The sequence below is a fragment of the Psammomys obesus genome, unplaced genomic scaffold, assembly GCF_907164565.1.
Source record: "Psammomys obesus unplaced genomic scaffold, mPsaObe1.curated_primary_1811, whole genome shotgun sequence".
Classification (NCBI taxonomy): Eukaryota; Metazoa; Chordata; class Mammalia; order Rodentia; family Muridae; genus Psammomys; species Psammomys obesus.
Window position 1 is genome coordinate 12473082 of NW_026596057.1, and position 23424 is coordinate 12496505.

At 45.2% G+C, this 23424-nt stretch overlaps 1 protein-coding gene across 5 annotated transcripts in view; it reads right to left on the reverse strand.

The window, feature by feature from the left end:
* Sec16b (SEC16 homolog B, endoplasmic reticulum export factor) overlaps window positions 1-23424 on the reverse strand; it is a 41958-nt gene that overhangs the window by 11246 nt on the left and 7288 nt on the right. For all 5 annotated transcript variants that reach the window (XM_055624391.1, XM_055624388.1, XM_055624390.1 and 2 more), the window contains 11 exons: window positions 22921-23065; window positions 22173-22324; window positions 21763-21824; window positions 19896-20031; window positions 19232-19465; window positions 14268-14365; window positions 11883-11964; window positions 5696-5813; window positions 4071-4182; window positions 2573-2678; window positions 587-727 (listed from right to left, as the gene is read on the reverse strand). In XM_055624391.1, coding sequence (XP_055480366.1) covers window positions 587-727; window positions 2573-2678; window positions 4071-4182; window positions 5696-5813; window positions 11883-11964; window positions 14268-14365; window positions 19232-19465; window positions 19896-20031; window positions 21763-21824; window positions 22173-22324; window positions 22921-23065 — 1386 coding nt within the window. The remainder of the gene's footprint in view (window positions 1-586; window positions 728-2572; window positions 2679-4070; window positions 4183-5695; window positions 5814-11882; window positions 11965-14267; window positions 14366-19231; window positions 19466-19895; window positions 20032-21762; window positions 21825-22172; window positions 22325-22920; window positions 23066-23424) is intronic.

The following is a 23424-nucleotide window of genomic DNA, read 5'->3' on the forward strand; positions in this document are numbered from 1 at the left end:
GAATCCAACACTTGGACTTCATGTAGAGCAATACACAAACTGAAGAGCTTGATGCTTTTTACTCTCTAGCTAATGGAGTCTTTTCCTCAATTAATTGGAACAAAACTGTTTGCCTGATTGTTGTTTTCTTCCCAAGGAACTAAGGGTTGGTATGTTTTTGTTTTCTTTTTTAAATGTGCCCCACACATGATAAAATATTCCATGCATTCAAAGGTATTTTAATAAGGATCATTTCCTGTTTTAATCACTAAAATCTATTTTCAAAGGCCCGCTTTTGTAGTTAGAACAGCTCACCGTGGCTTGAGGTTTGACTGTACCAGGAAAGCAGACACGTGGAACTTCTCAAGCAGAACATGTCTGCTCTCCGGTCTCTCGACCCCTCTGCCCCCTGCCCAGCCAGTTGTTCTTTGTGCAGGCAGGCCTCTCCTTATCACATTGGGACATGCATACATGGTCAAAGACAGCTGTAGGCTCCAATTTTGCAGCATGTTCAAAGAAGATGAAATGTGGCGTCTAAGCCTCTCTACAATGGCTTCTCTGAACACTGAAGATAAAACACCTATAGAGACCCCTTTGAGATACTCACCTTGATGAGCTCCGCTAATAGCACGGGGTGACTGCTCCCTCCCTGGCTCAGGACAGCCGCACCAATGGCTTCACAGTAATGCAAGGCCTGGGATGCCAGGCCATAATCTGCCAGACGGGAGGCATAAAGGAGCTTATACACCTGTGAAGAGGAACGGAGCCAGTGATGAGCCCATCCAGGCAGGAGAGAGGGAGAGAAATGTAGATAAGACTTCTTGGAAGTCAGCTGACTGCCAGCTTCCACTCACTCTGGCATCCAAATAGCAAGGGCCCTGTGCCATTTGGGGCAATTTATCTGTATGTGGGCACAACTCCAAATCCGGCCTACATACAGTTCCTGCATCATGGAGGAAGGAGGTGGGTGAATTGCATCAGCTCATCTTCCCAGACCCAAGCCTCCACTGGAAAAGCAGCCCTTTTATCCAACAGCCCACCTCACAGAAAGCCAGAGCATGTGAAATGTTGCCCCAGGCACAAGGGCCCACATGAAGATACAAAACTAGACCCTTTGCAAAGGCTGTGAAGCCCACAGGGAAGTACAGACAAGTGCGGAGGGGCTTTCCTAGAAGGAGTTATAGGATGAGATCAAATATGATGGCTCGGTGTCAAACAAAACCAGGCCAGTCCAAGAGGAACATTTGGGCTAGTTCCTTCTCTCTAGCCTCAGCTTCCCCATTATAGCTGGACAATACCACCCAGTCCATGGAATCTATAAAGATAAAATTAGATGATTCGCACAAAGTCCTTGGAACAAACGGTGTGCACAGTGAGCCGGTGACATGTAACCAAATCCTTCCAACCTCAGGTACCTCCTTTGTGAAAACCCCACAGGATTAGAGGTACTGTTCCAGAAGAACCATAGTGCAATGCTGAGCATGTGAAACAGTCACAAAGAATAGCCATCCCATGACTATCAGCCCAGAATAATGTCCACAAAATGCATGGGTGGGATGAATAAAGGGAGAAAAGAAAAAGAAAACACCATAGTGTTTTACCTATGCAGGAACTATGTGGAGGAGCAGTTAGGCAAGGCAAAACTCTCAAAGAAGAGAGGTTAAATGGGCCAATTACTGATAATACAGTGATTCGTTCCCAAGGTTGTGTGTGTTTCGTGTTGTGTGTGTACTGCTACTGCAGCTGCGTGGCTCTCAACCGCAGGCACTGGAGAACATCCACCCAGTCATTAGAAACGGTCTCGGACCTGAAGAAGATACTCAAGGCAGAGAAGAAAGGTGCCTGCCCACAGAAAGGAAGATACAGAGCAGTGTCGAGTAAATGTGAGCTGGGGGCCTTGGAGCCAGCGCTGTGGCTGGAATGGCCTCAGCACAGAAACAAACCACCTCGGTTTTATGCCCATTTACTGCACAGACTGCGCTGAAGTTCACATCCGCACCATCAAGAGAGAAAAGGCTACAAGGTACCAGGTCTCAAAACACATGGACGAGGGTGCAATGCCAGCATCGGACACTATGGACATAAGGTAGCAACGGGGTGCCAAACAGAGGCTGAGAGGAGAGAGCAGAGCCTCGCGGCTGTCGCTTGCACAGCTGAAGCCCTGAGCGGGCAGACAGAGTTGGTGGGCCAGGACAGAGCAACAGGGAAGCTACTGAGAAAAGAGGGGTGGTCAGAAGGAGGGGAGAAGCTGAGCAGTCAGCGGGACAGGATGACTGTGGGAGCAGAGGAGGAGATGGGAAGAACCGCTGGGAGAGATCAGCCCCAAGGCAACCGAAGCAAAGGAAGGCAGGGGCGGAACTGCAGCAAGGGAGCGAGACAAGACCCTCCAGCAGAGACCTCTAACCGGCTCTGCTTTCATACCGTAAAATTGCGACCTTCCGGGAACAGGAAAAGAAACCCGGAGCCTTCCCACCCTCCCGCTAATGAGGAGAAATGCAAGAGATGACTTGCCCAGTGGTACCAGGTGCCAAACAGCAAGACTGCCCACAACATGGCCACAGCTGAGCTGACGGGCCCCTCCGGGTTCAGTTACCTGGAAAGAAGGAATGAAGGATTTGGGGCGGCCCAGCATCTGGCAGTACTCGAAGATTTCCGTCCTCTGGATAGCCTCGATTGTTGCAAATTTCAAAAACTCTTGACTGAAACCAGGGAATAACAAGAACAGAGGTGAATTGGGCATGCTACTCGTAGGCAGCCCCGTGAGAGGAAAGAGACGGTGGGCCCAAGGCACTTCCTCCTTGCCCTCCATCCTCTAGGGCTTGGGCAACAAACGAAAGGTTCCGACGGTTCTAGAAGAGCCTGCATGCGGGAAGGAGGCTCTGCACCGTCCTGAAGGGAAGACAGGACACTGCAGCTCATCCTGAAAACTAGCCTTCGGCCCTACATGCCTGGAGTGCCCCAGGAAAGGCAGATCAGCCTGAGCATGCCAAGTGCAAAAGCGGAAGCCGTAGAGTCCAGGAGCGACACAGATAGCCTGGCAGCAAGTGGGGAGGACAACTGAGCCAGAAAGAAATGATGGGTCTTCTACGGGAAGTTCATTCAGCCAATGCGGAAGAAAACCAGCTGAATGTGATCTGGTAAGGGCAGGTGGGGCGGAGGGAAGAGGCAGGGGGACATACACAGATCCTCCATGAGTCCCTCACATACACACACACTTTCCCAGTCCCTCCCACCCCACACACACACACACCTTGCCAGGGGCCCAATATCCCAGTCAGCAGAATATTTCCAGAAGCTAACATATCTCCAGAAATTTCCCCAGGATTCATAAACGTGGGAGAGGAGGCCTGTTAACCCAGGTACTGTTGTGGTCATGTTTGGCCCAGATAGGCTTCCTTGAGAAGATGGTTATGCTGTCTGAGCCCAGGCTCTCTAGAGAGGGGTCCATGAGGCTGGGCACATGGCTACAGTGGCAGAGGGCTGGGAACATCAGCTACAAGCTTGGCTCCTGTCTACACCTCTTGACTGCTAGGAGCACAGTACCACAACTGCTCAGAGGCCGTAACTATTAAGGAGAAGAGGATATAAAGATCCAGAACAGTGAGGGCCACCCAGGGCTAACATATCCGCTTCAGCTCGCTCCTTCTCCAGGGCTCTGGGGTTTTTCAGAATAAAAATTCTCAACTGTGGCCTATGGGGCAGGCTCCAAGGAGCTTGTGAGCCAAATTAATGTAGTGAAGTACTATGGAGGCCCCAAAAAGTAGGCTCTCCGAACAGGCCCAGAGCTGCCCAAAAGAAACTACTTGTAAACTTCCTTTTTGTCATTTTTCTGCCTCTACGATCTCTGGTTGTGGAGCTAGGCTGCCACCCAGTGGCCAGGAGGGTACAATACACACCAAAAGCCTTCTGGTAGTGTGATGTAACACCCTCTGACCTCCTTGTCTAGACCCATGCAGAAGATACAGAGGAGGGGCTAGCGGTAGCTGAAATTTACACAGGAAATCAATAGTGAAGCTATGAAACCCAGCAGGGGCTAAAACAATCCATGGAAAACATCTTTGCCATATCCTTTCCATGCAAAAGTCCCATACCTGTGATTACTGCCCACCAAGATCAAATGGTCTGTCTTCACCGTGTAGTGGCCAAAGGGTACGGGGGCCATGAGATAGCAGAAGTGAGCTGCTTCCACAAGCCCTTTCCCAGCTGCAGGAGGAGAACAAGAGCCCAGCCATGAGACACACCCTGTGGGACCCACCATCCGAATAAAACAGTGAGAGATAAAGAATGAGCTCCAGGGTCAGAGGGCGGGAACCTGGTGAGAATAAACCAGGCGAGTTCTCCCGGCACCTTCCTCTCACTCCCTCCCACCTCAGCTTTTTTTGACCTCGGGTTCTGCACTTCAATTCTCATCAGCCACAGTGCAATGCTATTTCACATTCCCCTGATGGATTTTTCATTGGGAATTTTCTAAAAGTCATGGTCCTTCCTGAGGCTGCGAAGCGATAAGAGGTGCCTGGACCGAAGGAAAGTGAGACATGGTGAAATGAATTTAACACGTCTGCATGCCGCACAGCAGCTTCCTCTGCTGAAGCTGGATGGTCGGAGGCTTTTCCTGGGCTCCTAGAAATCACATCAATTACCAAGTTGTTCTTGATTTTTTAAATGTTCTCGGTACATTTTCCACTGCCTTCAAGTTGAATTGAGCGGATGTGATGGTTAATCTTCATTGTCAGCTTGAAGAGAATAATTTAGGGGCTATACCCCTCTGGGTGTGCCCTTCAGGGTGTCCCCAGACAGGTTTAACAGAGTGGGGAGGACCTGCTTGGAATGGGGTCAGGGGCACTATTCTCTAGGCTAGAATCCAGGAGGGTAGGAGGAAGAAGCAAGCTGAGCCCCATCACTCATCTCTGCCTCCTGACAGCAAATACCAGGCCCTCTAGTCACATCACACTCCTAAACTGTGTTCCCTGTAACTGTGAGCCAAACGAACCCTCCCTTGCTTAAGCTGGCTTTGTCAGCTTTTTTGTCGCATTAGTGAGAAAGTGGCTGATCCAGTGGGTAAACACGGACCCCCTTTTCACCGGGCAGCCGGGTGACAGCCATCACTTATAGTCTTATTTACGGCTGCTTCAAATTCAGAAGAGCAGATGTTCACAGGGTTCCACAAAGAACGCCATGGTTTCTAAAAGTTATGCCCGGACCAAATGTGTGAAGCAGTGATCAGGAATATCCGACAGCCGTTAAGTGCTTGTGTTCACAGACGGATAATAGAAAAAACAACAGCAAGACACCAAGATAGTTTAGGCAAAAATAGCACTTTCCATCTGATCATACTGGGCCACTGAAGGCCACAAGGCAACAGAAAGCGACATGTCCCTGCATTAGTTCTAGGTAAAGGAGCCGCACCTGTGACTAGAGAATGAAGAGGAGGCTATTCAGCAATGACAAACAACAAATCTCCCAGCGGGGAAGGATTCTGGGAAATAGATGTGGGTAAAACAAACAAACAAAGCCAGCAAAGGGAATTCTGGGAAACAGAACTGCAGGATCCATATGCTTTTCTCTGGAACTTCCTAACCAGAAAGACAGATCCTCCAGAGCCTAAGATGGCCCAGGCCATGAACTGGCTCTCCACCAAGTATGAGACTCTAATGTCAGGCTCTGAAAGTTGGCCTGGAGGTGCCCTAGGGAAGGCATAATGCTAATTTCTGCTTACCCAGGGTATCCCCCATGTTGACAATCGCTCGCTGATACAACTCTTTGTCCCCAGCCTGATTTGACAGGATCACAGCCAAGTGGGGTCTCCAGTCTCCCCACTGTTTGTCTCCACAACACTGAAAAATAATAACAATTCAGAGAGTCATTTAGCACAGCCCAGGATGTGGGTAAAGAAGATTACTGTTTATGTTTGGGCGTGGAGTTGAGAGAATGTCTGCTATACTATCGGTGCTGCTACTCGTTGTGTGTGATGCTGTTACGCATTGATTCAGGTTCTCTGTGTGGAGCGGCAGGCGTGTGGCACCGAGCAAGCTGGTAGTGCACACCGGTAAACCTAGCACTCAAGAGGCTGAGTACACATCGTGAGTTTGAGACCTGCTTGGACCACAATATGAGACCCTGTCTCAAAACAAACAAAAAAAAAAAAAAAGACGGAAAATCAAATATATGCACACACATACACACATAGAGATACATATACACACAGACACACACAAACATATACACACAGATATACAGAGACATACACAAACACACACAGAGACACACAGACACACATTATACAACACAGAGAGACATACAAACACAGAAAGACACAAAGAATAAAGGCACTCCACTTAAAAAATGGAGAACAGAGCTAAACAGAGAATTCTCTGTAGAGGAATATCGAATGGCAGAGAAACACTTAAAGAAATGCTCAACCTCATTAGCCATTAGGGAAATGCAAATCAAAACGACCCTGAGATTTCACCTTACACCCATCAGAATGCCAAGATCAAAAACTCAAGTGACAACACATGCTGGAGAGGTTGTGGAGAAAGGGGAGCCCTTCTCCACTGCTGGTGGGAATGTAAACTTGTACAACCACTCTGGAAATCAATCTGGCGCTTTCTCAAGATCCAGCCATACCACTCCTAGGCATATATCCAAAAGAGGCTCAAGTACACAAAAAGGACATTTGCTCAACCATGTTTGTAGCAGCTTTATTTGGAATAGCCAGAAGCTGGAAACAGCCCAGATGTTCCTCAACTGAAGAATGGATGCAGAAACTGTGGTACATCTATACAATGGAATATTACTCAGCAATGAAAAATAAGGAAATCATGAAATTTGCAGGTAAATGGTGGGACCTGGAAAGGATCATCCTGAGTGAGTTGTCCCAGAAGCAAAAAGACACACATGGTATATATTCACTCATATAAACATACAACATAGAATAAACCCACTAAAATCTGTACATCTAAACAAACTAAGCAAAAGAGAGGACCCTAACTAAAATATTCAATCCCCATCCTGAAAGGCAAAGAGGATGGACATCAGAAGAAAAAGAAAACAGGAAACAACCTCGGAACCTGCTACAGAGGGCCTCTGAAAGCCAGAAGAAGAAAACAAGAAACAAACTAGGAACCTACCACAGAGGGCCTCTGAAAGCCTCTGCCGTGCAGACTGTCAAAGCAGATGCTGAGCCTGATGGCCAACTGTCGGGCAGAGTGAATGGAATTTTAGGTAAGAAGTGGGAAATAGTAAGATCTGGAGAGGACAGGAACTCCACAAGGAAAGCAACAGAACAAGAAAATTTGAACACAGGAAACTTCCCAGAGACTCATACTCCAACCAAGGACTATTCATGGAGATAACCTAGAACCCTGACAATGCAGCCACTTCTGATGAGAACTGATAGACTAAGATCAGAAAGAAGGAGAGAAGGACCTCCCCTATCAGTGGACTTGGGGAGGGGCATGCATGCAGAAAGGGGGGGAGAGGGTGGGACTAGGAGGGGAGGAGAGAGGGGCTTATGGGGGATACAAAATGAATAAAGTGTAATTAATAAAAGTTGAATAAAAAATTTTTAAAAAAAGAATAAAGGCACATACAGAGACACACACATATACACACAGACACACAAACATGCACACACTCATGGTCACAAGTATGTTGAATGATAAATAACATGAGATTATTAACTTACTAATTTTCAAGGTTCTTCCCTGTGCCTTCACTTCAAATATCTAGAGACAATGTTCTTATGCCCTCAAAAAACTTTTCTCACTAAAAGCTTGATCGCCCTTTCCTCATGAGTAGAGAAGGCCATGCTAACCCATCATGTAAGTCAGGGACTCTTGGTTACCCAGCATCTTACAAGGCCCTTCCACACATGGCAACCTTCATGATGCTGCTGTGAAATGTACTTCCTATTACCACTTAAGGAATGAGTCTCCCTCTCCACCCAATCCCTGGTGACAGTGACATGGCCACGGACCCTGTCAGGCTGCAGGAGAAAGCCAGCAGACCTGTAGAATGGCGGAGCAGCCCCACACAAATGCAGCTCTCCCCATATTCAGATTTCATGTCTTTGTTCCATTTACAGTTAGTTCCTGTGTACGGTGCTAGACACTGGTCTAACTTCATTCTTCTGCATGTGGACCTCCAGTTTTCTCAGCATCATTTGTTGGAGATACTTTCTTTTCTCCAGCTTATGTTTTGGGCATTTGTGTCCAATATTAAATGGCTGTAGTTACATGCACTCATGTTTGGGTCTTTGGTTTTCTTTCATTCCATGTCTGTTCTTGTAATGATATCATATTCTTATTATTACTGTGGCTCTTTAATATCTTAATATCTGAAGAGGTGACCCCTCCAACATGGTTCTTTTTGCACAGATTGCTTTGGCCATCTGGGGTCCTTTGTGTTTCTGTATGAAATTTTAAAATGGTGTTTTCTGTTTTTGCAAAAAATGAGAAAGGGATTTTGATATGTGTTGAATTGAAATGTAAATAACTTTCGGTAAATCACTCCTTTTCATAATATTAATTTTATCAATCCATGAACATGGACTGTACTTCCATTTTAATGTCTCTTTCTTCAGAGGTTTTAAGTTTTCATTATATGGGTCCTTCACCTTCCTGATTAGATTTATTTCTAGATATTTTCTTTTCTTTGAGGCTATTATGAACGGGGTGTGTTCACAATCTATTTCCTTTATACATGTTGGTAGTATATAGAAAAGCTACTGATTTATACAAGTTGCTCCTTTATCCTGCCACATTGCTAAGCTTGCCATCTCTAGAAGGGCCCTGATAGAATTTTTGGGATCTCTTGACTAATATGTTATCTACAAATATGGGTAGGTTCTCCCCACTTAGGATGATTGTTGGCTGCGGGTTTCTCATATGTAGTTTTTATTGTGTTGAGATATGTTCTCTCTAGTCCTACTCTCCAGGACTTTCAGCATGAAGGCATGGTAAGGCTTATCAAAAGCTTTTTCTCCATCTATTGAGATGACCTTGTGATTTTTCTCTTTAAGCCCATTTCTGTGGTTTATTCCATTAACTGACTTGCATATGTTGAGCCCCACCCTACACCACCGTCCTCAGAGAAGAACCTCATGGGGAAAAGAATCGATGAAGAAGCAGCACAATGTGATAAATTCTACAAAGGGCTGGATTCACCCCAAGACCTGCCTCATGCTAGCAGTGGGAGCCTGAGCAAGTCTTTAATTTCATTGAACCTTTGCTTCCTCATCTCTAGAATAGAGATCATCATTTCTGCCTGACAAGACTCCTAGTGACAATAAAACAAGACAGTTATATAGAGCATATAACACAGTTCTTCACACTTGGCTTTCACTTTATAAATTCACAATAGGCATGAACATACATGTGTGTGTACACACTTACAAACACACGGAAAATTCAATAGAGGAAAGAGGTGATTTGAGAACAGTCTAAACTAGTCCTGTTACATAGATAAAAAGAGAGAAAAACTGACAGTAATTACTAACATTTACAATTCAGAACTATTTATAATTATTTAGTGTTTATAATCATCACAAGGAATTAAGGATATTTTATCCAACTCCATGTGATACTTGTTCCCTACCTATTTCAACAGCACAGCATAGATATATATCATGATGTGGTCATAAGAAGCCAGCTTGGTAAAAGCAATTTTAATTTATGACAGTGGCTTAGACCATAAACCACACCCTTGGCTAAACATTTCTCCTGCCAATAATTGCATACTCCAAGGACATTGTTACTCTCACTTAAACATATAAGCTAGGCCTCTTCTTGCCAGATCTTCAAGAACAAAACAGAAGAGAAACTCTTTCAAAAAAAAAAATCTTGGTAGTCACCATCTGTCTCCTCCCTGGTTTGGCACAAGGCAAGGATAGTGTAAACCCAATTGTGTGCGTGTGTGCGTGTGTGCGTGCGTGCGTGCGTGCGTGTGTGTGTGTGTGTGTGTGTGTGTGTGTCAGAGAGAGAGAGAGATATCATTAAGTGATTACCTTGATGGGATAGGCATGCAAGCATGGTAGCATGGGTTCAGACAGCCTTGCCCATAATTCTATTGGTTGGCCATCAAAATCTCCACAAAGAGAAAAACTATGATGTTAAACAGTAGCCAAGTTTGCCTCGTAGTAATGAGCAAAGTCAAGCTTAAGCCTGGGATGAAACCCACATCTGTGCATTCAATGGCCATGCTTCTCCCATGACACGACCCATGCAGCAGAAGGTAGCCTTGTACTCAGTGTGAAGGGCTAGGAAGTTCTCACACTCTGAGATCAAATTCTGAGCTGGCATATCGCCTGCAGAGCCTTCGCTCTCTCATCTAAGAACAGGGGAAATTAGCCAACTCTGCCTCGTCACTGAGGCCCAATGGACCACAGGCTGATTATATCACTTCCTCCATTAGGTGCTTCATGACATGATGCAATTTTATCGCAGTGCTGAAACTTCCGTTCAGCTGAATTGTGAAGCATACCCTGTATTCCAAAATAGCCCATTGGTTTAATGATGGGGAGTGGAGAGCATCATTTCTCTTTGCTTTGCTTTCCTTAGAATTATTCACAGTAACAAGAAGGTCAACATGAAAGAAATGAGAAATTCATTTTCATTAAAACCAGTTGCTAGCAAAGACTCAAGTGTCAAGAAAAAGTAGTAGAGATTGAATAGAGATGCACTGAGCAGGCACAGAGGTAATGAAACAATACTTCTATGAAGAAAGAACATCAAGCGAGCAAAAAGGAGCTCAGGAAAGAGATGGCACCAAACAGGAAGAAACAAATGTGACCTGCTCAGGAGCTCAGGAAAGGAATGGGTAAAACATTAAAGAAAAAAAAGATGAAGATGTTAGAACAAAAGAGCAAGAGACACTGGGGAAAACACAGTGAAGGACAGAGGGTGGAGGCAAGAAAAGAAAAAGAAAGGCAGGAGTGGGCAAAGGGAAGAATGAGGAGGAAGAAAACAAAAGTACTTTTAATTTAGGGGGAAAAAAGTAAAAGTCGGTATGGTGGCACATGCTTGGAATCCTAGCACTTGGGAGATCACAATGGGAAGACAGGAGTTCAAGATTATCCTTAGCTACAGAATGAGTTTGAGGCCAACCTGGGTCTCAAATAGGAGATAAATATATTTCTATAATTCATATGTTTATACATAGTTTATACATCTGAAATACATGTACACGGAATTCCTGGAAACGAAACCAAAATAAACAGTGAAAGATATAACCCAAGAAAATGTTCCTGAAGTCTAAGATATGAACGTGCACATTCAAAAGGCAGTCTCTATGCTGCACTTGCAGAAAAATAAAAGTAAAAAACAGACCCAGACCGTCAATGCCAAAACACATGTTAGTAAAGCTATTGGATAAGAAAAAAATACATTGGGGCAAAAAGATTGGGTCTGTTAGAGTGAGGAGCTCCTAAGCAGGCCTCCACCTTCTCCTCAGCCATATTCTCTCCCAAAAGCCAGAAGCCTAACATGTCCACCTCTGGAGAATTGATGTGCGAAGGGGGAGCTTTCCACCAGGGACCAGAAGGGCTGCCCGGCTGTGGGAAGTCTGAAAAACAACAGCTTTTGTACAATCAGTTACTTGTGGAAGGGGCAAGGTCTTTAGAACCAGACAGACCTGAGCCTAGCCACTCTTCACTACCTCCACGACTGAGCCCTTTTATATCTTGGCCCTTCTGTTTCCATGTCTGCAAAGCAGGGGTACTAACTCCTATCTCCAGGCACAAAATTAAATACTGTGTATCAAATCATATATGGGTCAAGCACTTTGTAGATAATTAACAAACTGTTATTCATGCTTCATCTTGAAAGGTATCACTACCTTCCCAACACCCAACTCCCAACCCTTAGGACTCCAGAGTATAGAGGGAAGCCTGTCACAGAGAGTACCGTGGATGCTTTTGGGATCCTTCCCGACATGAGCTGGAAAAGGGTCTGCAGGGGGTCGTTGAGTGCCAGTGTACTGGTGAAGCTGTGAGAAGAAAGGAGAATCAGTGGGGACTGATCCCAGAGGGAACCCATCACCAGCCAACGGGCCTGAATACTCCCCTTGAGGGGAGCTTTGGTATTGAAATGCAGGCTTCTCTCTGCCCTGCTGTCCCTTGTGGCCTTTTAGGGAGGATCAACGATAGCTTTACCTCATCACACACCCGGAGTAGCCTTCATTGTTCAAAGATGTTTTCTGCATTTCCCCCCTAATGCCTTAATTCTTGGGTAGTCGCCTTCTACTGGTGAACTGGCCACCCACGTCTCCAGGTTGTCTGGGTTGCCCAGCAGCAAAACTGAGAGCTCTTGTCCCTGGGCCCCTCCTTCCCACCTACCCTCAGTTCCTTCTCACCAAACCCATCCCACGAAGCATCATTTTTCTGCCTCATCTCCAGCCTGGGTCTGTAGAGTTTTGACTCACAAGCACCGAATAGCCATTTTCAATAACCAAAGAGGCGTGGAAGAGGGACCAGTAATGATCCTGCTGATGACAAACTGTGAGATATGCTTAACAAGGCTATAATAAGCTCTACAGCTGATTTGAGATTTAAGCATACTCAGTAAGAGATATTTTTCACAATTCACTGGGCCCCATCAAAACTCAATGGCCCGAGGCAAAAACCTGCCGCAGAGATGTATGCTACAATGAGGGGATGGGGGGAGTTCATTTCCAAAACCCAAAGAGGAAATTGTCCCTCAGATCACCATCCTCTGCTTAATGGCACCCTTGCCACGGGAGCTCAGTACACTCAGCCCGCCCACCACTCCAGCCGAAGGCCATCATGGAGGGAAGGCTGCATTGCTCATCCCTGGGAAGATGGAGTTGAAGTAATGGTCTCATTGAAACCATTATGAAGAACAGACCACTGGGCAGTGTGGCAGCCAATGGGAGCAAAGACAGAACTTAAAATGGAGTTTACGGGCTTCTCATGCAACTCTCTGCCCAAAAGGATTGGTGGCCACTTCGACCTAAGCTAAGCTGACAGAGTTGCTGCACACCATCAGCCAGCTCTAGAAGATAAGCATGCACACATGGCACCTTTCTCACACCCTGACCCACACCTGCTGCTACAGGAGACCTCCGCCTCACTCCCGCCACCTATGACGCGCACAGGAGTGTTGAGGACTCATACGGAGACGCTTCCACAGTGCCCACATCAACCCAACACCTCCTCTTCACACTGACTCCCCGCTGCTGTACCTCATCCCACTTACTCCAGCTGCCGGCTACGTGCCCTGCTTCTATCCCTGTCTCTTCTGGCTTGGTCATCCTTCCTGGTCTATCAGGGCGCTGGATTCACTGTCAGGTATGGCTTCTTTCTTATTAAGCACACTTCTCACCACATTCCCAGCCCAATCAATGCCTTTTCTACAATGGTTTATGGTTCTACTGGCTCATGTCCCTACCAGCCTCTCAGTAGGCACAGCTCAGTGCAAGACCAAGTCCTGGACCCTTTCTTAAATCAAAACTCCTTAGCCTTCAGGATCTCCAGCCACACTTAAGTGACCACCTACCCCTCTTTCACTAATGAAACTCTCTGAAATCAGCCCCTCCCACAGAGGACAGTTGTTGGTGCAGAATTTTCTGAATTCTTGGAAACACTGACCCTGGGGAATATTGCGAAAATGTTTCGTTCCATTTAAATGGGTTAAAAGAATGCTTCTTTGCCTAAGTTATAAGAATCCAGGGCCAATAAGATTGCTTAGCAGCTAAAGCACTCTCACGGCCAAGCTTGATGTAGACGCCATGGATCTGCATGATGGAAGAAGACAACTGACTCCCCCACAGTGTCCACTGGCCTTCATATATGCTCCATGGCACATGTGTGTGCACACACATACACAGAGAGAGAGAGAGAGAGAGAGAGAGAGAGAGAGAGAGAGAGATGATAAATAAATGTATAAAAATGAAGAAGCTTAAGAACTGAGCATGAAGGTAGTATGCTTATAATCCCAGTACTCAGGAGGCTGAGGACAAGGAGAATGAGAAGGAAGGAGAGAGGAAGGAGAGGAGAGGAAAGGACAGGAGAGGAGAGAACAGGAGAGGAGAGAAGGAAGGGGTCAGGAGGGGAGGGAAGGAGAGAAAGAGGAGGAGAGGAGAATCAGAAAATGGGAAACGCTACACTCATCTCAATGAAGAGAACTTGGGCAGCTGTGTGGGAACTTCTCAATGCTTTTTTTTTTTTTTTTTTACTTCTCCCCTACACACACACACACACACACACACACATCCCTTTGGAAGAGAGGTTTCTCTGTTTTTCTGGTCTTTGTAAGCTAGACTTAACTTACCCACTCACGACCCAATTATAGGTCCTTGGGTCCATCGTACTGGCTAGGAACAAGGCATGGCCCCACAGGTGGTTCTTCATAGCCCACTCTAAAGCCTCCTGAGAAACAAAACATGACAGTCAATAAAACATTTTCCTCCAATAAAAACCACGAATTTCCATACGTAGGCATGTCTATATCCCAAGCAACAGAAAATCCCAGGGAAACCTAGGAAATGAAGAAGAAAGAACAGGAGCATGGGTTCCACTCAGCATGGTACCATTCTCTAAGCTGTCCCCTCCTCCAGCCATAACCCATTAGACGTTGCATTAGCTTCTCTTCAATCATGGTCACCAGGTCCTCTCTCTCTCTCTCTCTCTCTCTCTCTCTCTCTCTCTCTCTCTCTTTCTTTCTTCTCTTTAGCAAAGTTAGAAAATACTTGTAAGAACCTAACTAAAAATCAGGAAATTAGCTCCCCACCCCCCAGAGACAGAGGTTCAAGATATGGGTAGCAAAATGTATTTTTGAAGCCCTACTAAAGAACAGAGCCCTTCTCAACAGCAGTGGCAGAGGGGACAGTTTCCCTCCTGGCACAAAGCTGGACATGTCCCATCTCGGGGCCTCCTGAGTACGGTGAGTCCAGGCCACAGCATGGGTAAGACAGTGCCACTTCTGGGTTTGGCCCATAAAGTCCAGCACACTCATTCCTAACTTGACTCACCCCATCAGGTGCCTGGAATGGAAAGGACTTGGAACCTTGGAAACTCTAAGCTGAAGATGGTGAAGATCACAGCATCCTGAGTCTGGCTGCATGGAGGAGGGGTGACCTGCTGGCTCACCTGTGTTCTCTGATGAAAGGTAATTAACGGCCGCTGTGCGTAAGCCAGTGTACACGGGAGCTAGCCTACAAGCCTACTGAAGAGACTAACTGCTTGTGAACCACCATCAGGCGCTTTCACAGGAGGAATTGGCAGCACCGCTGAGGAAGATGGGTTAAAGCTGCAAGCTTTAAAACACTCACATATATTTGCCCATTTAATTCAACTTCCAGTTGAGGTTTAGAAGTGGTATTAATAACTTCTTTGGTAGGAAAAAAAAAAAACACATGATTTCTGGCAGAAAGTCACTAATGAGGTAATTCTGCCTCCTTGTAATCTTATTAGCTGGAGGGGGCAAATTTAATTCTCACAATTAGGGAATTAAACCACAGCTTCAGACAGAGAAAGTGAAACAATGACATTAGAATAGCATTTTTTAGTGTGTTTTAACTATTCCATAATTCTTTCTAGTTTTTAAAAAGAAGTGACCAATGGAATTATCAGTTGACTCAAAACTCTTCCCACCCCAAAATATATATATATATATATATATATATATATATATATATATATATATATATATATATAGTTAATGAATAAGCAAAGAATCTGAGAACTTAGGTAAAGATTTGTCAGGATTGTTAAATCCCAGAAATGATACCTGAGTCAAATATGAATGAAGGTGTGTTGGTACCCAGCTCCTCATTCATCGCCCCGCAGTCACCACCACCACCCCCCCGCTCCATCTTCCACTCACTCACATCTACTGCTCAGTGCAGCAAGATTCCCAGAAGCCCGTGGTTAGGCTCATGCTACCCAGATTCAAGCCCCACAAAAATCTAACTGCCCAACCTGTAAATCTGTAAAACAAAAATAGAAGCTAACACACGTGTTTCCATGGAGATAAATCAGATAATGCAGAGAAGATATTGAGTTAGTGCCTGACAGGTAGGAAATATTTTTTTTTAATCTCTGCTTTTGTTATTGCTGTTATTATAGACAGTGTTCATCTTTCCTGAAGGAAAAGTTCAAGACTGATTTATCTCTTTATGCCCTACTGGGTGAGAAATAGTACTGTGGATAGATTTTTTTTTCATTTTTATCTTTTATGTACGCTCTCTGGAAGGGTGTTGAATTACCTAAAAATGGAACTACAGACAGTTGTGAACTGCCATGTGGGTGCTGGAAATTGAACCTGGTCCTCTGGAAGAGCTGCTAGTGCTCTTAACTGGTAAGCCATCTCTCTAACCCCCATATATATATTTTTTTAATGGAATAAATGAGTCACTATCAAGATCACAATTCTATGCTATATAATGAATATATAAAAAATACCAATGATACCATTATTTTTATAAGTTATCATGTTAAGTACTCACAGAAAATAAAACATCATATACAAAAACTCAAGAGATAAAATGTTAAAATATCAAAGTAGGGGCTAGAACGATGGCTGAGCAGTTAAAAGCACTGGCTGCTCTTAAAGAGGACTCAGATTCAATACCCAGCATTCACATGGTGGCTCACAACCACCTGTAACTACAATTCCAGTGACCTGACACCCTCTTCCGTCCTTCCTAGGCACCATGCACGCCCATGGTACACATACATACATGCGGGCATTTACACATACACATTTAATAAAAATAAACAGATCTTTTAAAAGGTCAAAGTAAAGGGCTGGAGAGATGGCTCAGAGGTTAAGAGCACTGGCTGATCTTCCAGAGGTCCCGAGTTCAATTCCCAGCAACCACAGGATGGCTCACAGCCATTTATAATGTGAATCTGGTGCCCTCTTCTGGTGTGCAGGCACACATGCAGGCAGAATACTGTAAATTAATTAATTTATCAATTTAAGTTATTAAATTAATTAATTAATATGTCCAAGTAAAGTCCCAAAAGTAATTCAACTTAATTTCTATAAATTAAATTGGAAGTTGGGGGAACACTAACTATGACACTCCCTTAAAAAGAAAGGCTTGTGGTTTGGAATAGAAAATCTTAAAGAAATAAAGTACAAGCAACTCAGCATGCTCTGACAAAAGGCTCTACAGGAAAGGGTGGGAAAGCCCATGACAAGAATCATCGTGGGTGTAAAGCTAGTTTCATTCATAACAGAAGTGCAAATGTATACACTGAATTGTATTTCTTCCCCTCTCAGATAGGCACAGATTGCAAGCGTGAAGGCACTTTGATGAGGACACGAAGTAACAGTTTCACCCTTTACCCATGGTGCAAATTGATGCATCTAAAGAGGCAATTTTTTTATATCTATCAAAATTATATACCACATACCCTTTGTCCCAACATTTCTGCTGCTAGAAATTCATCTTGTGTATATTCTCTCATAGTGGACAAAGTGACGGCGAGGCTCTGGCTTGGGTATGAAGTGTTCCCCACAAAAGGTCCATGTGCTGAAGGCTTGCTCTCCATGTAAGTGGATCATGAGGACGCTAACATACATGTTGTAATATAGCAAGTATAATGAAGAACAAGAACCGCAAAACAGTCTTAAAGCCAAACCCAGAATGCTGCCTGTTTGGGCACAGTCCACAGGTTCAATGTGAAAAGGTTCTACCTTTTCAATGAGTGGAGAAGATAAAAACAGAAATAATATTTCATTACATGTGTAGTTTGAATCCATGTAACCCGTCCATAAATAAATTTAAAACACAGCTGTAAGCCTTACTCATTCACACTGCATCTCCTGTGACCACCCTCTACCTCAAAGGCACATTTGGCAAAGCCTAAAACAGTCACTCACGCTCTTTAAGGGAAAAGTTTGCCAACCTCAAAGTTTATTATCTAATATATGTTGTTAAATGAAAAAACGTGAAGTCCAGTAGGGATATACGGAATGGTGCCGTGAGAAAATAATTATACATCCAAAAAGAATCTCTTTTAAGATTTTACTTTTAACCATGTGTGTGTGAGCCTGTGTGAGTGGATGCCATGTGTGTGGCTACCTATGGAAGCCAGAGGTGTCTAATGCCCTGGAGCTTGAGTTACAGGAATCAATGAGCTGCCTGACATGTGGGCTGGGCATCGAACCCAGCTCCTTTGGAAGAACGATACACATTTTTAACCACTGAGCCATCCCTCTAGCCCCTCCAGATAGTTTAAAGAGAGAAATATAATATCTGGGGATGGGAATCTTCCTCCATTATAGTCCTATTACCTTCTTTTTTTTAGCTAAACTTATTTGATTTTAATATTTTTAATATTCATATTTACCTTATGACTTTTATAAAATATGAGCACAACTTCAAAATTAAACAAGGCCAACCCTCTCTACCCATTACGTGCAAGCATTTAGTGTTGGCAGGAATGCCTGAGATCCAGTGGCAGGGATATTTCTTTAAGACAATCTCTCCATAAACTAAACTGTTGCTTATGTGAAGAAACAAAAATACACAGTCTATTAATCTATTAATTCCTAGCAAAATGTGCAATTGCATAACTTGCAATGAGTAAGGAAATTATAAATGTCTTAGTGTCCAACAGTGGTGAATTTCTTTCCTTTATTTTTAAATTATGTGTTTGGGAGAGGAGAAGTACATTCACATGAGTCCAGGTGCCACTTAGGATAGTGTTGGATACCCATGGATCTCCATGAAGCTGGAGTTAAAGACGATTGTGAGGTGCCAAACATGGGTGCTAGGAGCTGAGCTTGGGTTCTCTAGAAGAACAGCAGACCTGACTAACTACTGAGCCACCTCTCAGGTCACTAGAACGTTTATTTGCTTGCTTTGTAGAGTGCTTATCTATCGTGTACAAGACCCTGAATTTTTAGAATTCTTAGCGCTACGAAAATAATAAGATTGCACTATTTAAACATATTTAATGTCGTTAGGGCATTTTGCCTTGTGATATTAAATGTAAAAGAAATAAACAATTGCATGTGTATTTCTTTGAAGTTGTTTGTTTTGATACAGGGTATCCCTTTATAGCTATGCTGGCCTCTTACTCACAAATCTCGCCTGCCTCAGCCAAATGAGTGCACAGCCGTGCCTGGCTCGTCTGTGTAATTTAAACTGATTTTTAACGGGGAAATACTAGAAGTAAATATATAAAACGGGAATGGATGTTGTCATTGGAGGAGGGGGAGACAGGGCGAGGGATGGTGGTCCCCCATCTGAAGGAATGCTTCGGAGAAGCCTTTCTCACCTTCTTCCTTCCATAGTAGAGCAGCTTGGTGAATTTCTCCACGATCTGTGCTGGCGTCTCCACGCTGGGGGGAATCTCCCCAGTGAGCAGGTTGCGAGTCCCGGAGCTCTGCTCCGGCCAGTGCTCATCATCGGTCAAGTTGATGAGGTTGGCCACCGTGGGCTGCCTCTTGTACTTCTCCAGCTTCCTGCAGTCCTGCATCAGCAGCTCTGCAATGTCGGACCCCACCATGGACTGCAAAGTAAAGAGAGCCATCCTCGGGGATGTTCCTGGTCTGGACCCAGGCTGAGGAAGGAAGGCGGCAGGGCCTCTGCCTTCTTCTTGAGGCAGCCATGCAAATACACGGTAGACCTTTCGTGAGTGACTCAATTTCAAACATCAGCTTCGCTATCGCGGTTACTCTCTGCCTGCGGGCAGCCACGGAGCTCATGAGAACCACTCAAAATTCCGCTAGACTCTAGCAGATTCAGTAATCCAGGGCCTGTATAACAAACCCCAGCCAGCAGGGGGCACTCTCGGGAAAGGTTAGCACTGGCAGGCTGGTGTTGGCACCCAACAGCGCTTTCCCTAGGGACTGCTTTTTGTCATTATGCCCGTACACCAAGGCCCACGAAGACTGAAACTTCAGCCCGCCCTCCATCTGCCCCCTGCATCAAAGACTTACCCCATTCTGTCTACAAAGGAGAACCAGCAGTTGCCAAAGCAGGGCTGAGTCCCTGCTCCTTGGTGACTCAGATTTGAGACACTGAGCGGCTTTCTTCTGGCAAAATGTCATGATATCCACCTTGTGTATGTCCTCCCTGTGGGGCGATTCAGAAAGAAAGGCCTGAGCAGGCCCAGGCTCCTGTACAGTGAGCAAGCCTACATGGCAAAAGCCTAGTGGCCCAGGCCTGAATCACAAGATTCTCTCTCTCTCTCTCTCTCTCTCTCTCTCTCTCTCTCTCTCTCTTTCTCTCTCTCTTCAGAGATTCTCTCATGCATCCATCCATCTTTTTGACGAGGAAAGTGAAGCCCAGAAACCCTGAGTGACTTCTCAGAACTGCGGGTAAGGTCTGGTTTAAAGTCAGACAAGACTGAGTCCCTGTCTGGCTTACGCAAACATCTCACTGTGAGCCTCGGTGCCATTCCGTCCTTACCACAGGACTGAAAAATGAAGCTGCCAATATCCAAAAAGGGATAAGCAAACTGTGCGACATCCACAAATAAATGATTGTTAAAGGAGCATTACTTCTTGCTCAAGACCATTCAACAAGTCAGTGCCAAGTGGGACCAACAGCGTACTGTTTAATACACTACCTAGTTCTCTGAATACCTGTAAGACACAGAGAGAGGAAAAAAAGGTATTTGGCACCTGAGGAATGTCCTCTGGTCCCCACATTTGTGTGCACACACATGCACGCACGGACATGCATGCGCGCCCACAGACACACCAACATAATACTCAGTTGTAACACGGGACTTCCTCAAGGGCGAGCTTCAGAATAGTATTCTGTGTACAAAGCAGTGGTGGCGTTTAGTGGGCGGCACATGAGTAGAGTCTCACAGCCTCTAGAGCAGGCAGAGTGAGTGCTATATAATTTCTCAAGGGGAAAACTTAAAGAGGGCTGGCGAAACATTGGTCAGGAGGATACCTGGGAGGCTGGTCCTCTGACACCCCACCTAAGACTCAACCACAGTTTTTTTTTTTGTTTTTTGTTTTTTGTTTTTGGTTTTTTTTTTGTTTTTGTTTTTGTTTTTTTTAAGTGCCGAAAATGCTAGCGCAGTTCTAGTTCATTCCTGCAGAGGGCGGACGTTCACAACGTCCGGGAACTGGAAAGCTGGGTTGACGGCTCAGAAAAGACTGTTTCCCAAGGCTGTGTGCTACATTTCCTATCTAAGTACATGGGACACTAAAGCTTTCTACCGACTAATCTCTACGAAATGGATGTTTTTAGATGTCTAACTTATCATGCGAACTTTTCTTTCTGCCCTTCAGATGTGAAGCAGCTTGTCAAAATGACTCAAGCCACCTTTTTCTACCTACTGACATATAGAAATAGGCTTCAAATAAAACAGACATTTTCTTCCATGGAAACCCAGACCTGGGCAAGAAGATTCCTCAGCTTTCCAAAGCTTTTATTTAAGAGTTGGTGATAAGCTTTGTGGGTAAGAGCACTGGCTGTGAAAGCAAGAGGACATGACTTCAAATCCCAAACACCCACATAAAAGCCACCATGGATGCGAGTGTCTGTACGACCAGAGTTTGGAGGACAGAGACAGGCAAGTCCTGGTAGCTAAGTATCCAGACAGACAGCCTACCAACATGGCAAGCTTCAGGTCCAGTGAGAGACCCTGTCCCAAAAAAAAAAAAAAAAAAATGATCGAGCAAAAGAGGAAGATAAGAGAGTGAAAGAGGAAAACAATGGATGTCTTCCATTTCTGGATTCCACATGCGTGCACCTTCAAACATGTGTGCATACATATCACACACACACACAAATACACACACACACACACACACACACTCCCTTAACAGTCTTGCAGGACTTTACCTGATGAGGGGCCCTGGGAAACCTCTCATCTCCTCTTGATCCACAGAATCATTAAGTAAAACCTGGAGCAGAAAATAAAATTAGGTCCCCACCAGTGCCCATCAGTCAAATCCAGTTTCAAATCCAGGGCTGTGGTCCTGTGGTGTGGCTCAGTGCCCTGTGGATATGGTTATCGTGAAGACGAGCCTCTAGAATCTCAGGGAAAACGTAAGTCTAACATCACTTTCTTCAAGGAAAAGCCCACCCATTCCTGCCCACAGTCTAAGGTATGTGTGGCTCAGCTCCCCCTCCTGGAGATACTCAGCCTCAAGCAAAGTGAAAGCATGAGAAGAGCAATTGGGTTGAGCTGAGCATTCCCACACTGGCACACACACACGCGCACACACACGCAGGCCCAAAATATTGATTACCTCCATACTGTGCACTTCAACAAGGGCCGTTTGTCCATCAGCAGGAGAGTTCGGGGACACACATACTAGCTGGCCTCCTGGTCCAAAACTCACAGACACGTGGGGATTGTAAAACTTCATGGGTGTCTTGGGGACAGCTGCTGAGGTATCATCTGGCCAAGAGACACACATGGACATTGTTAGGTTTCTCTTCGCTGCGCTTTAGTTGGTCAGTTTCTGTTCACATTCCACCTAGGCCAACATGAGGTGCTGGGTGGGATGCCTAGTTAGAAAAAGTCGGGCTCCGATCTGATTCAAACCTCTAAGAATATGCCAGATCATAATGCAAGGATTTTACCATTTGAACACACTCCCTCAGGTTTCACAGCCGTGGTCAGGACACAGGCAGCTGCTTGCGGCCCGTGTGTACATGGCAAACCTCCAGACTAACATTTATACTTTGTATCCTCACTTCACTTCACCCCATCCTCTCTCCTCTTCATTTTCCTCACTTGTTGCTTAGAAACACCCCAGCATGCCTCCTGGCCCAACTATGATGACTAGGAGCAGGGTTCCCTTCCCAGAGCCACCTTCACTACATGATCCATTACTAGAGAAGAGGTGGGAAACGGATCCCAAGTTGGCCTCTCTGCCTAAGCCAATATAGCAAACATAGACCCATTCCTGGAAGAGCAGAAGGGTGGCTTTCCATTTGACCCAACCTTTCCCTATCAGAATTCACCAGCTCCCGTGGCCATGTGGCACCCACCATCCTGAATAGGCCTCCAAGATGCCGAGACCATTGGTTCGTACTGCTCAGGGGCATCTGTCATGTATTGGCTGAGCTCATAGCTGCTAGAGCTGAGGCCAGACTCGTGGTGCTGGAGAAGGTTGGATTTGCTGGTCAGCGATGGCTGTTGGGGAAAAGGGGAGAAAAACAACTAAATGATCTAGGAAGGCGGTTCAGAGAGCTTGTCTTCTTCCCAGGTTGTTCCTTCAAAGAAACGAAATTCAAGCTTTCCACTAAACACACTGAATGTGGACTCGCGGAAAGAAGAAACCATCCCATTGAGCACAGCCCAGTGGGGTCACAGGACTTCGATTTCAGCTTTAATTTCTGTCACCCTGCTGCTATGACCTTAAACAGGTGACTTGGGCTTCTCCGGCCTAATACCTTCATCTGCGGTATAAATTCAAAGTATCTGTCCTATACACATTACTTATTAATGCACTAGCTATTTTGTGAACATTTGTGCCCTCTGGATAATGCGAA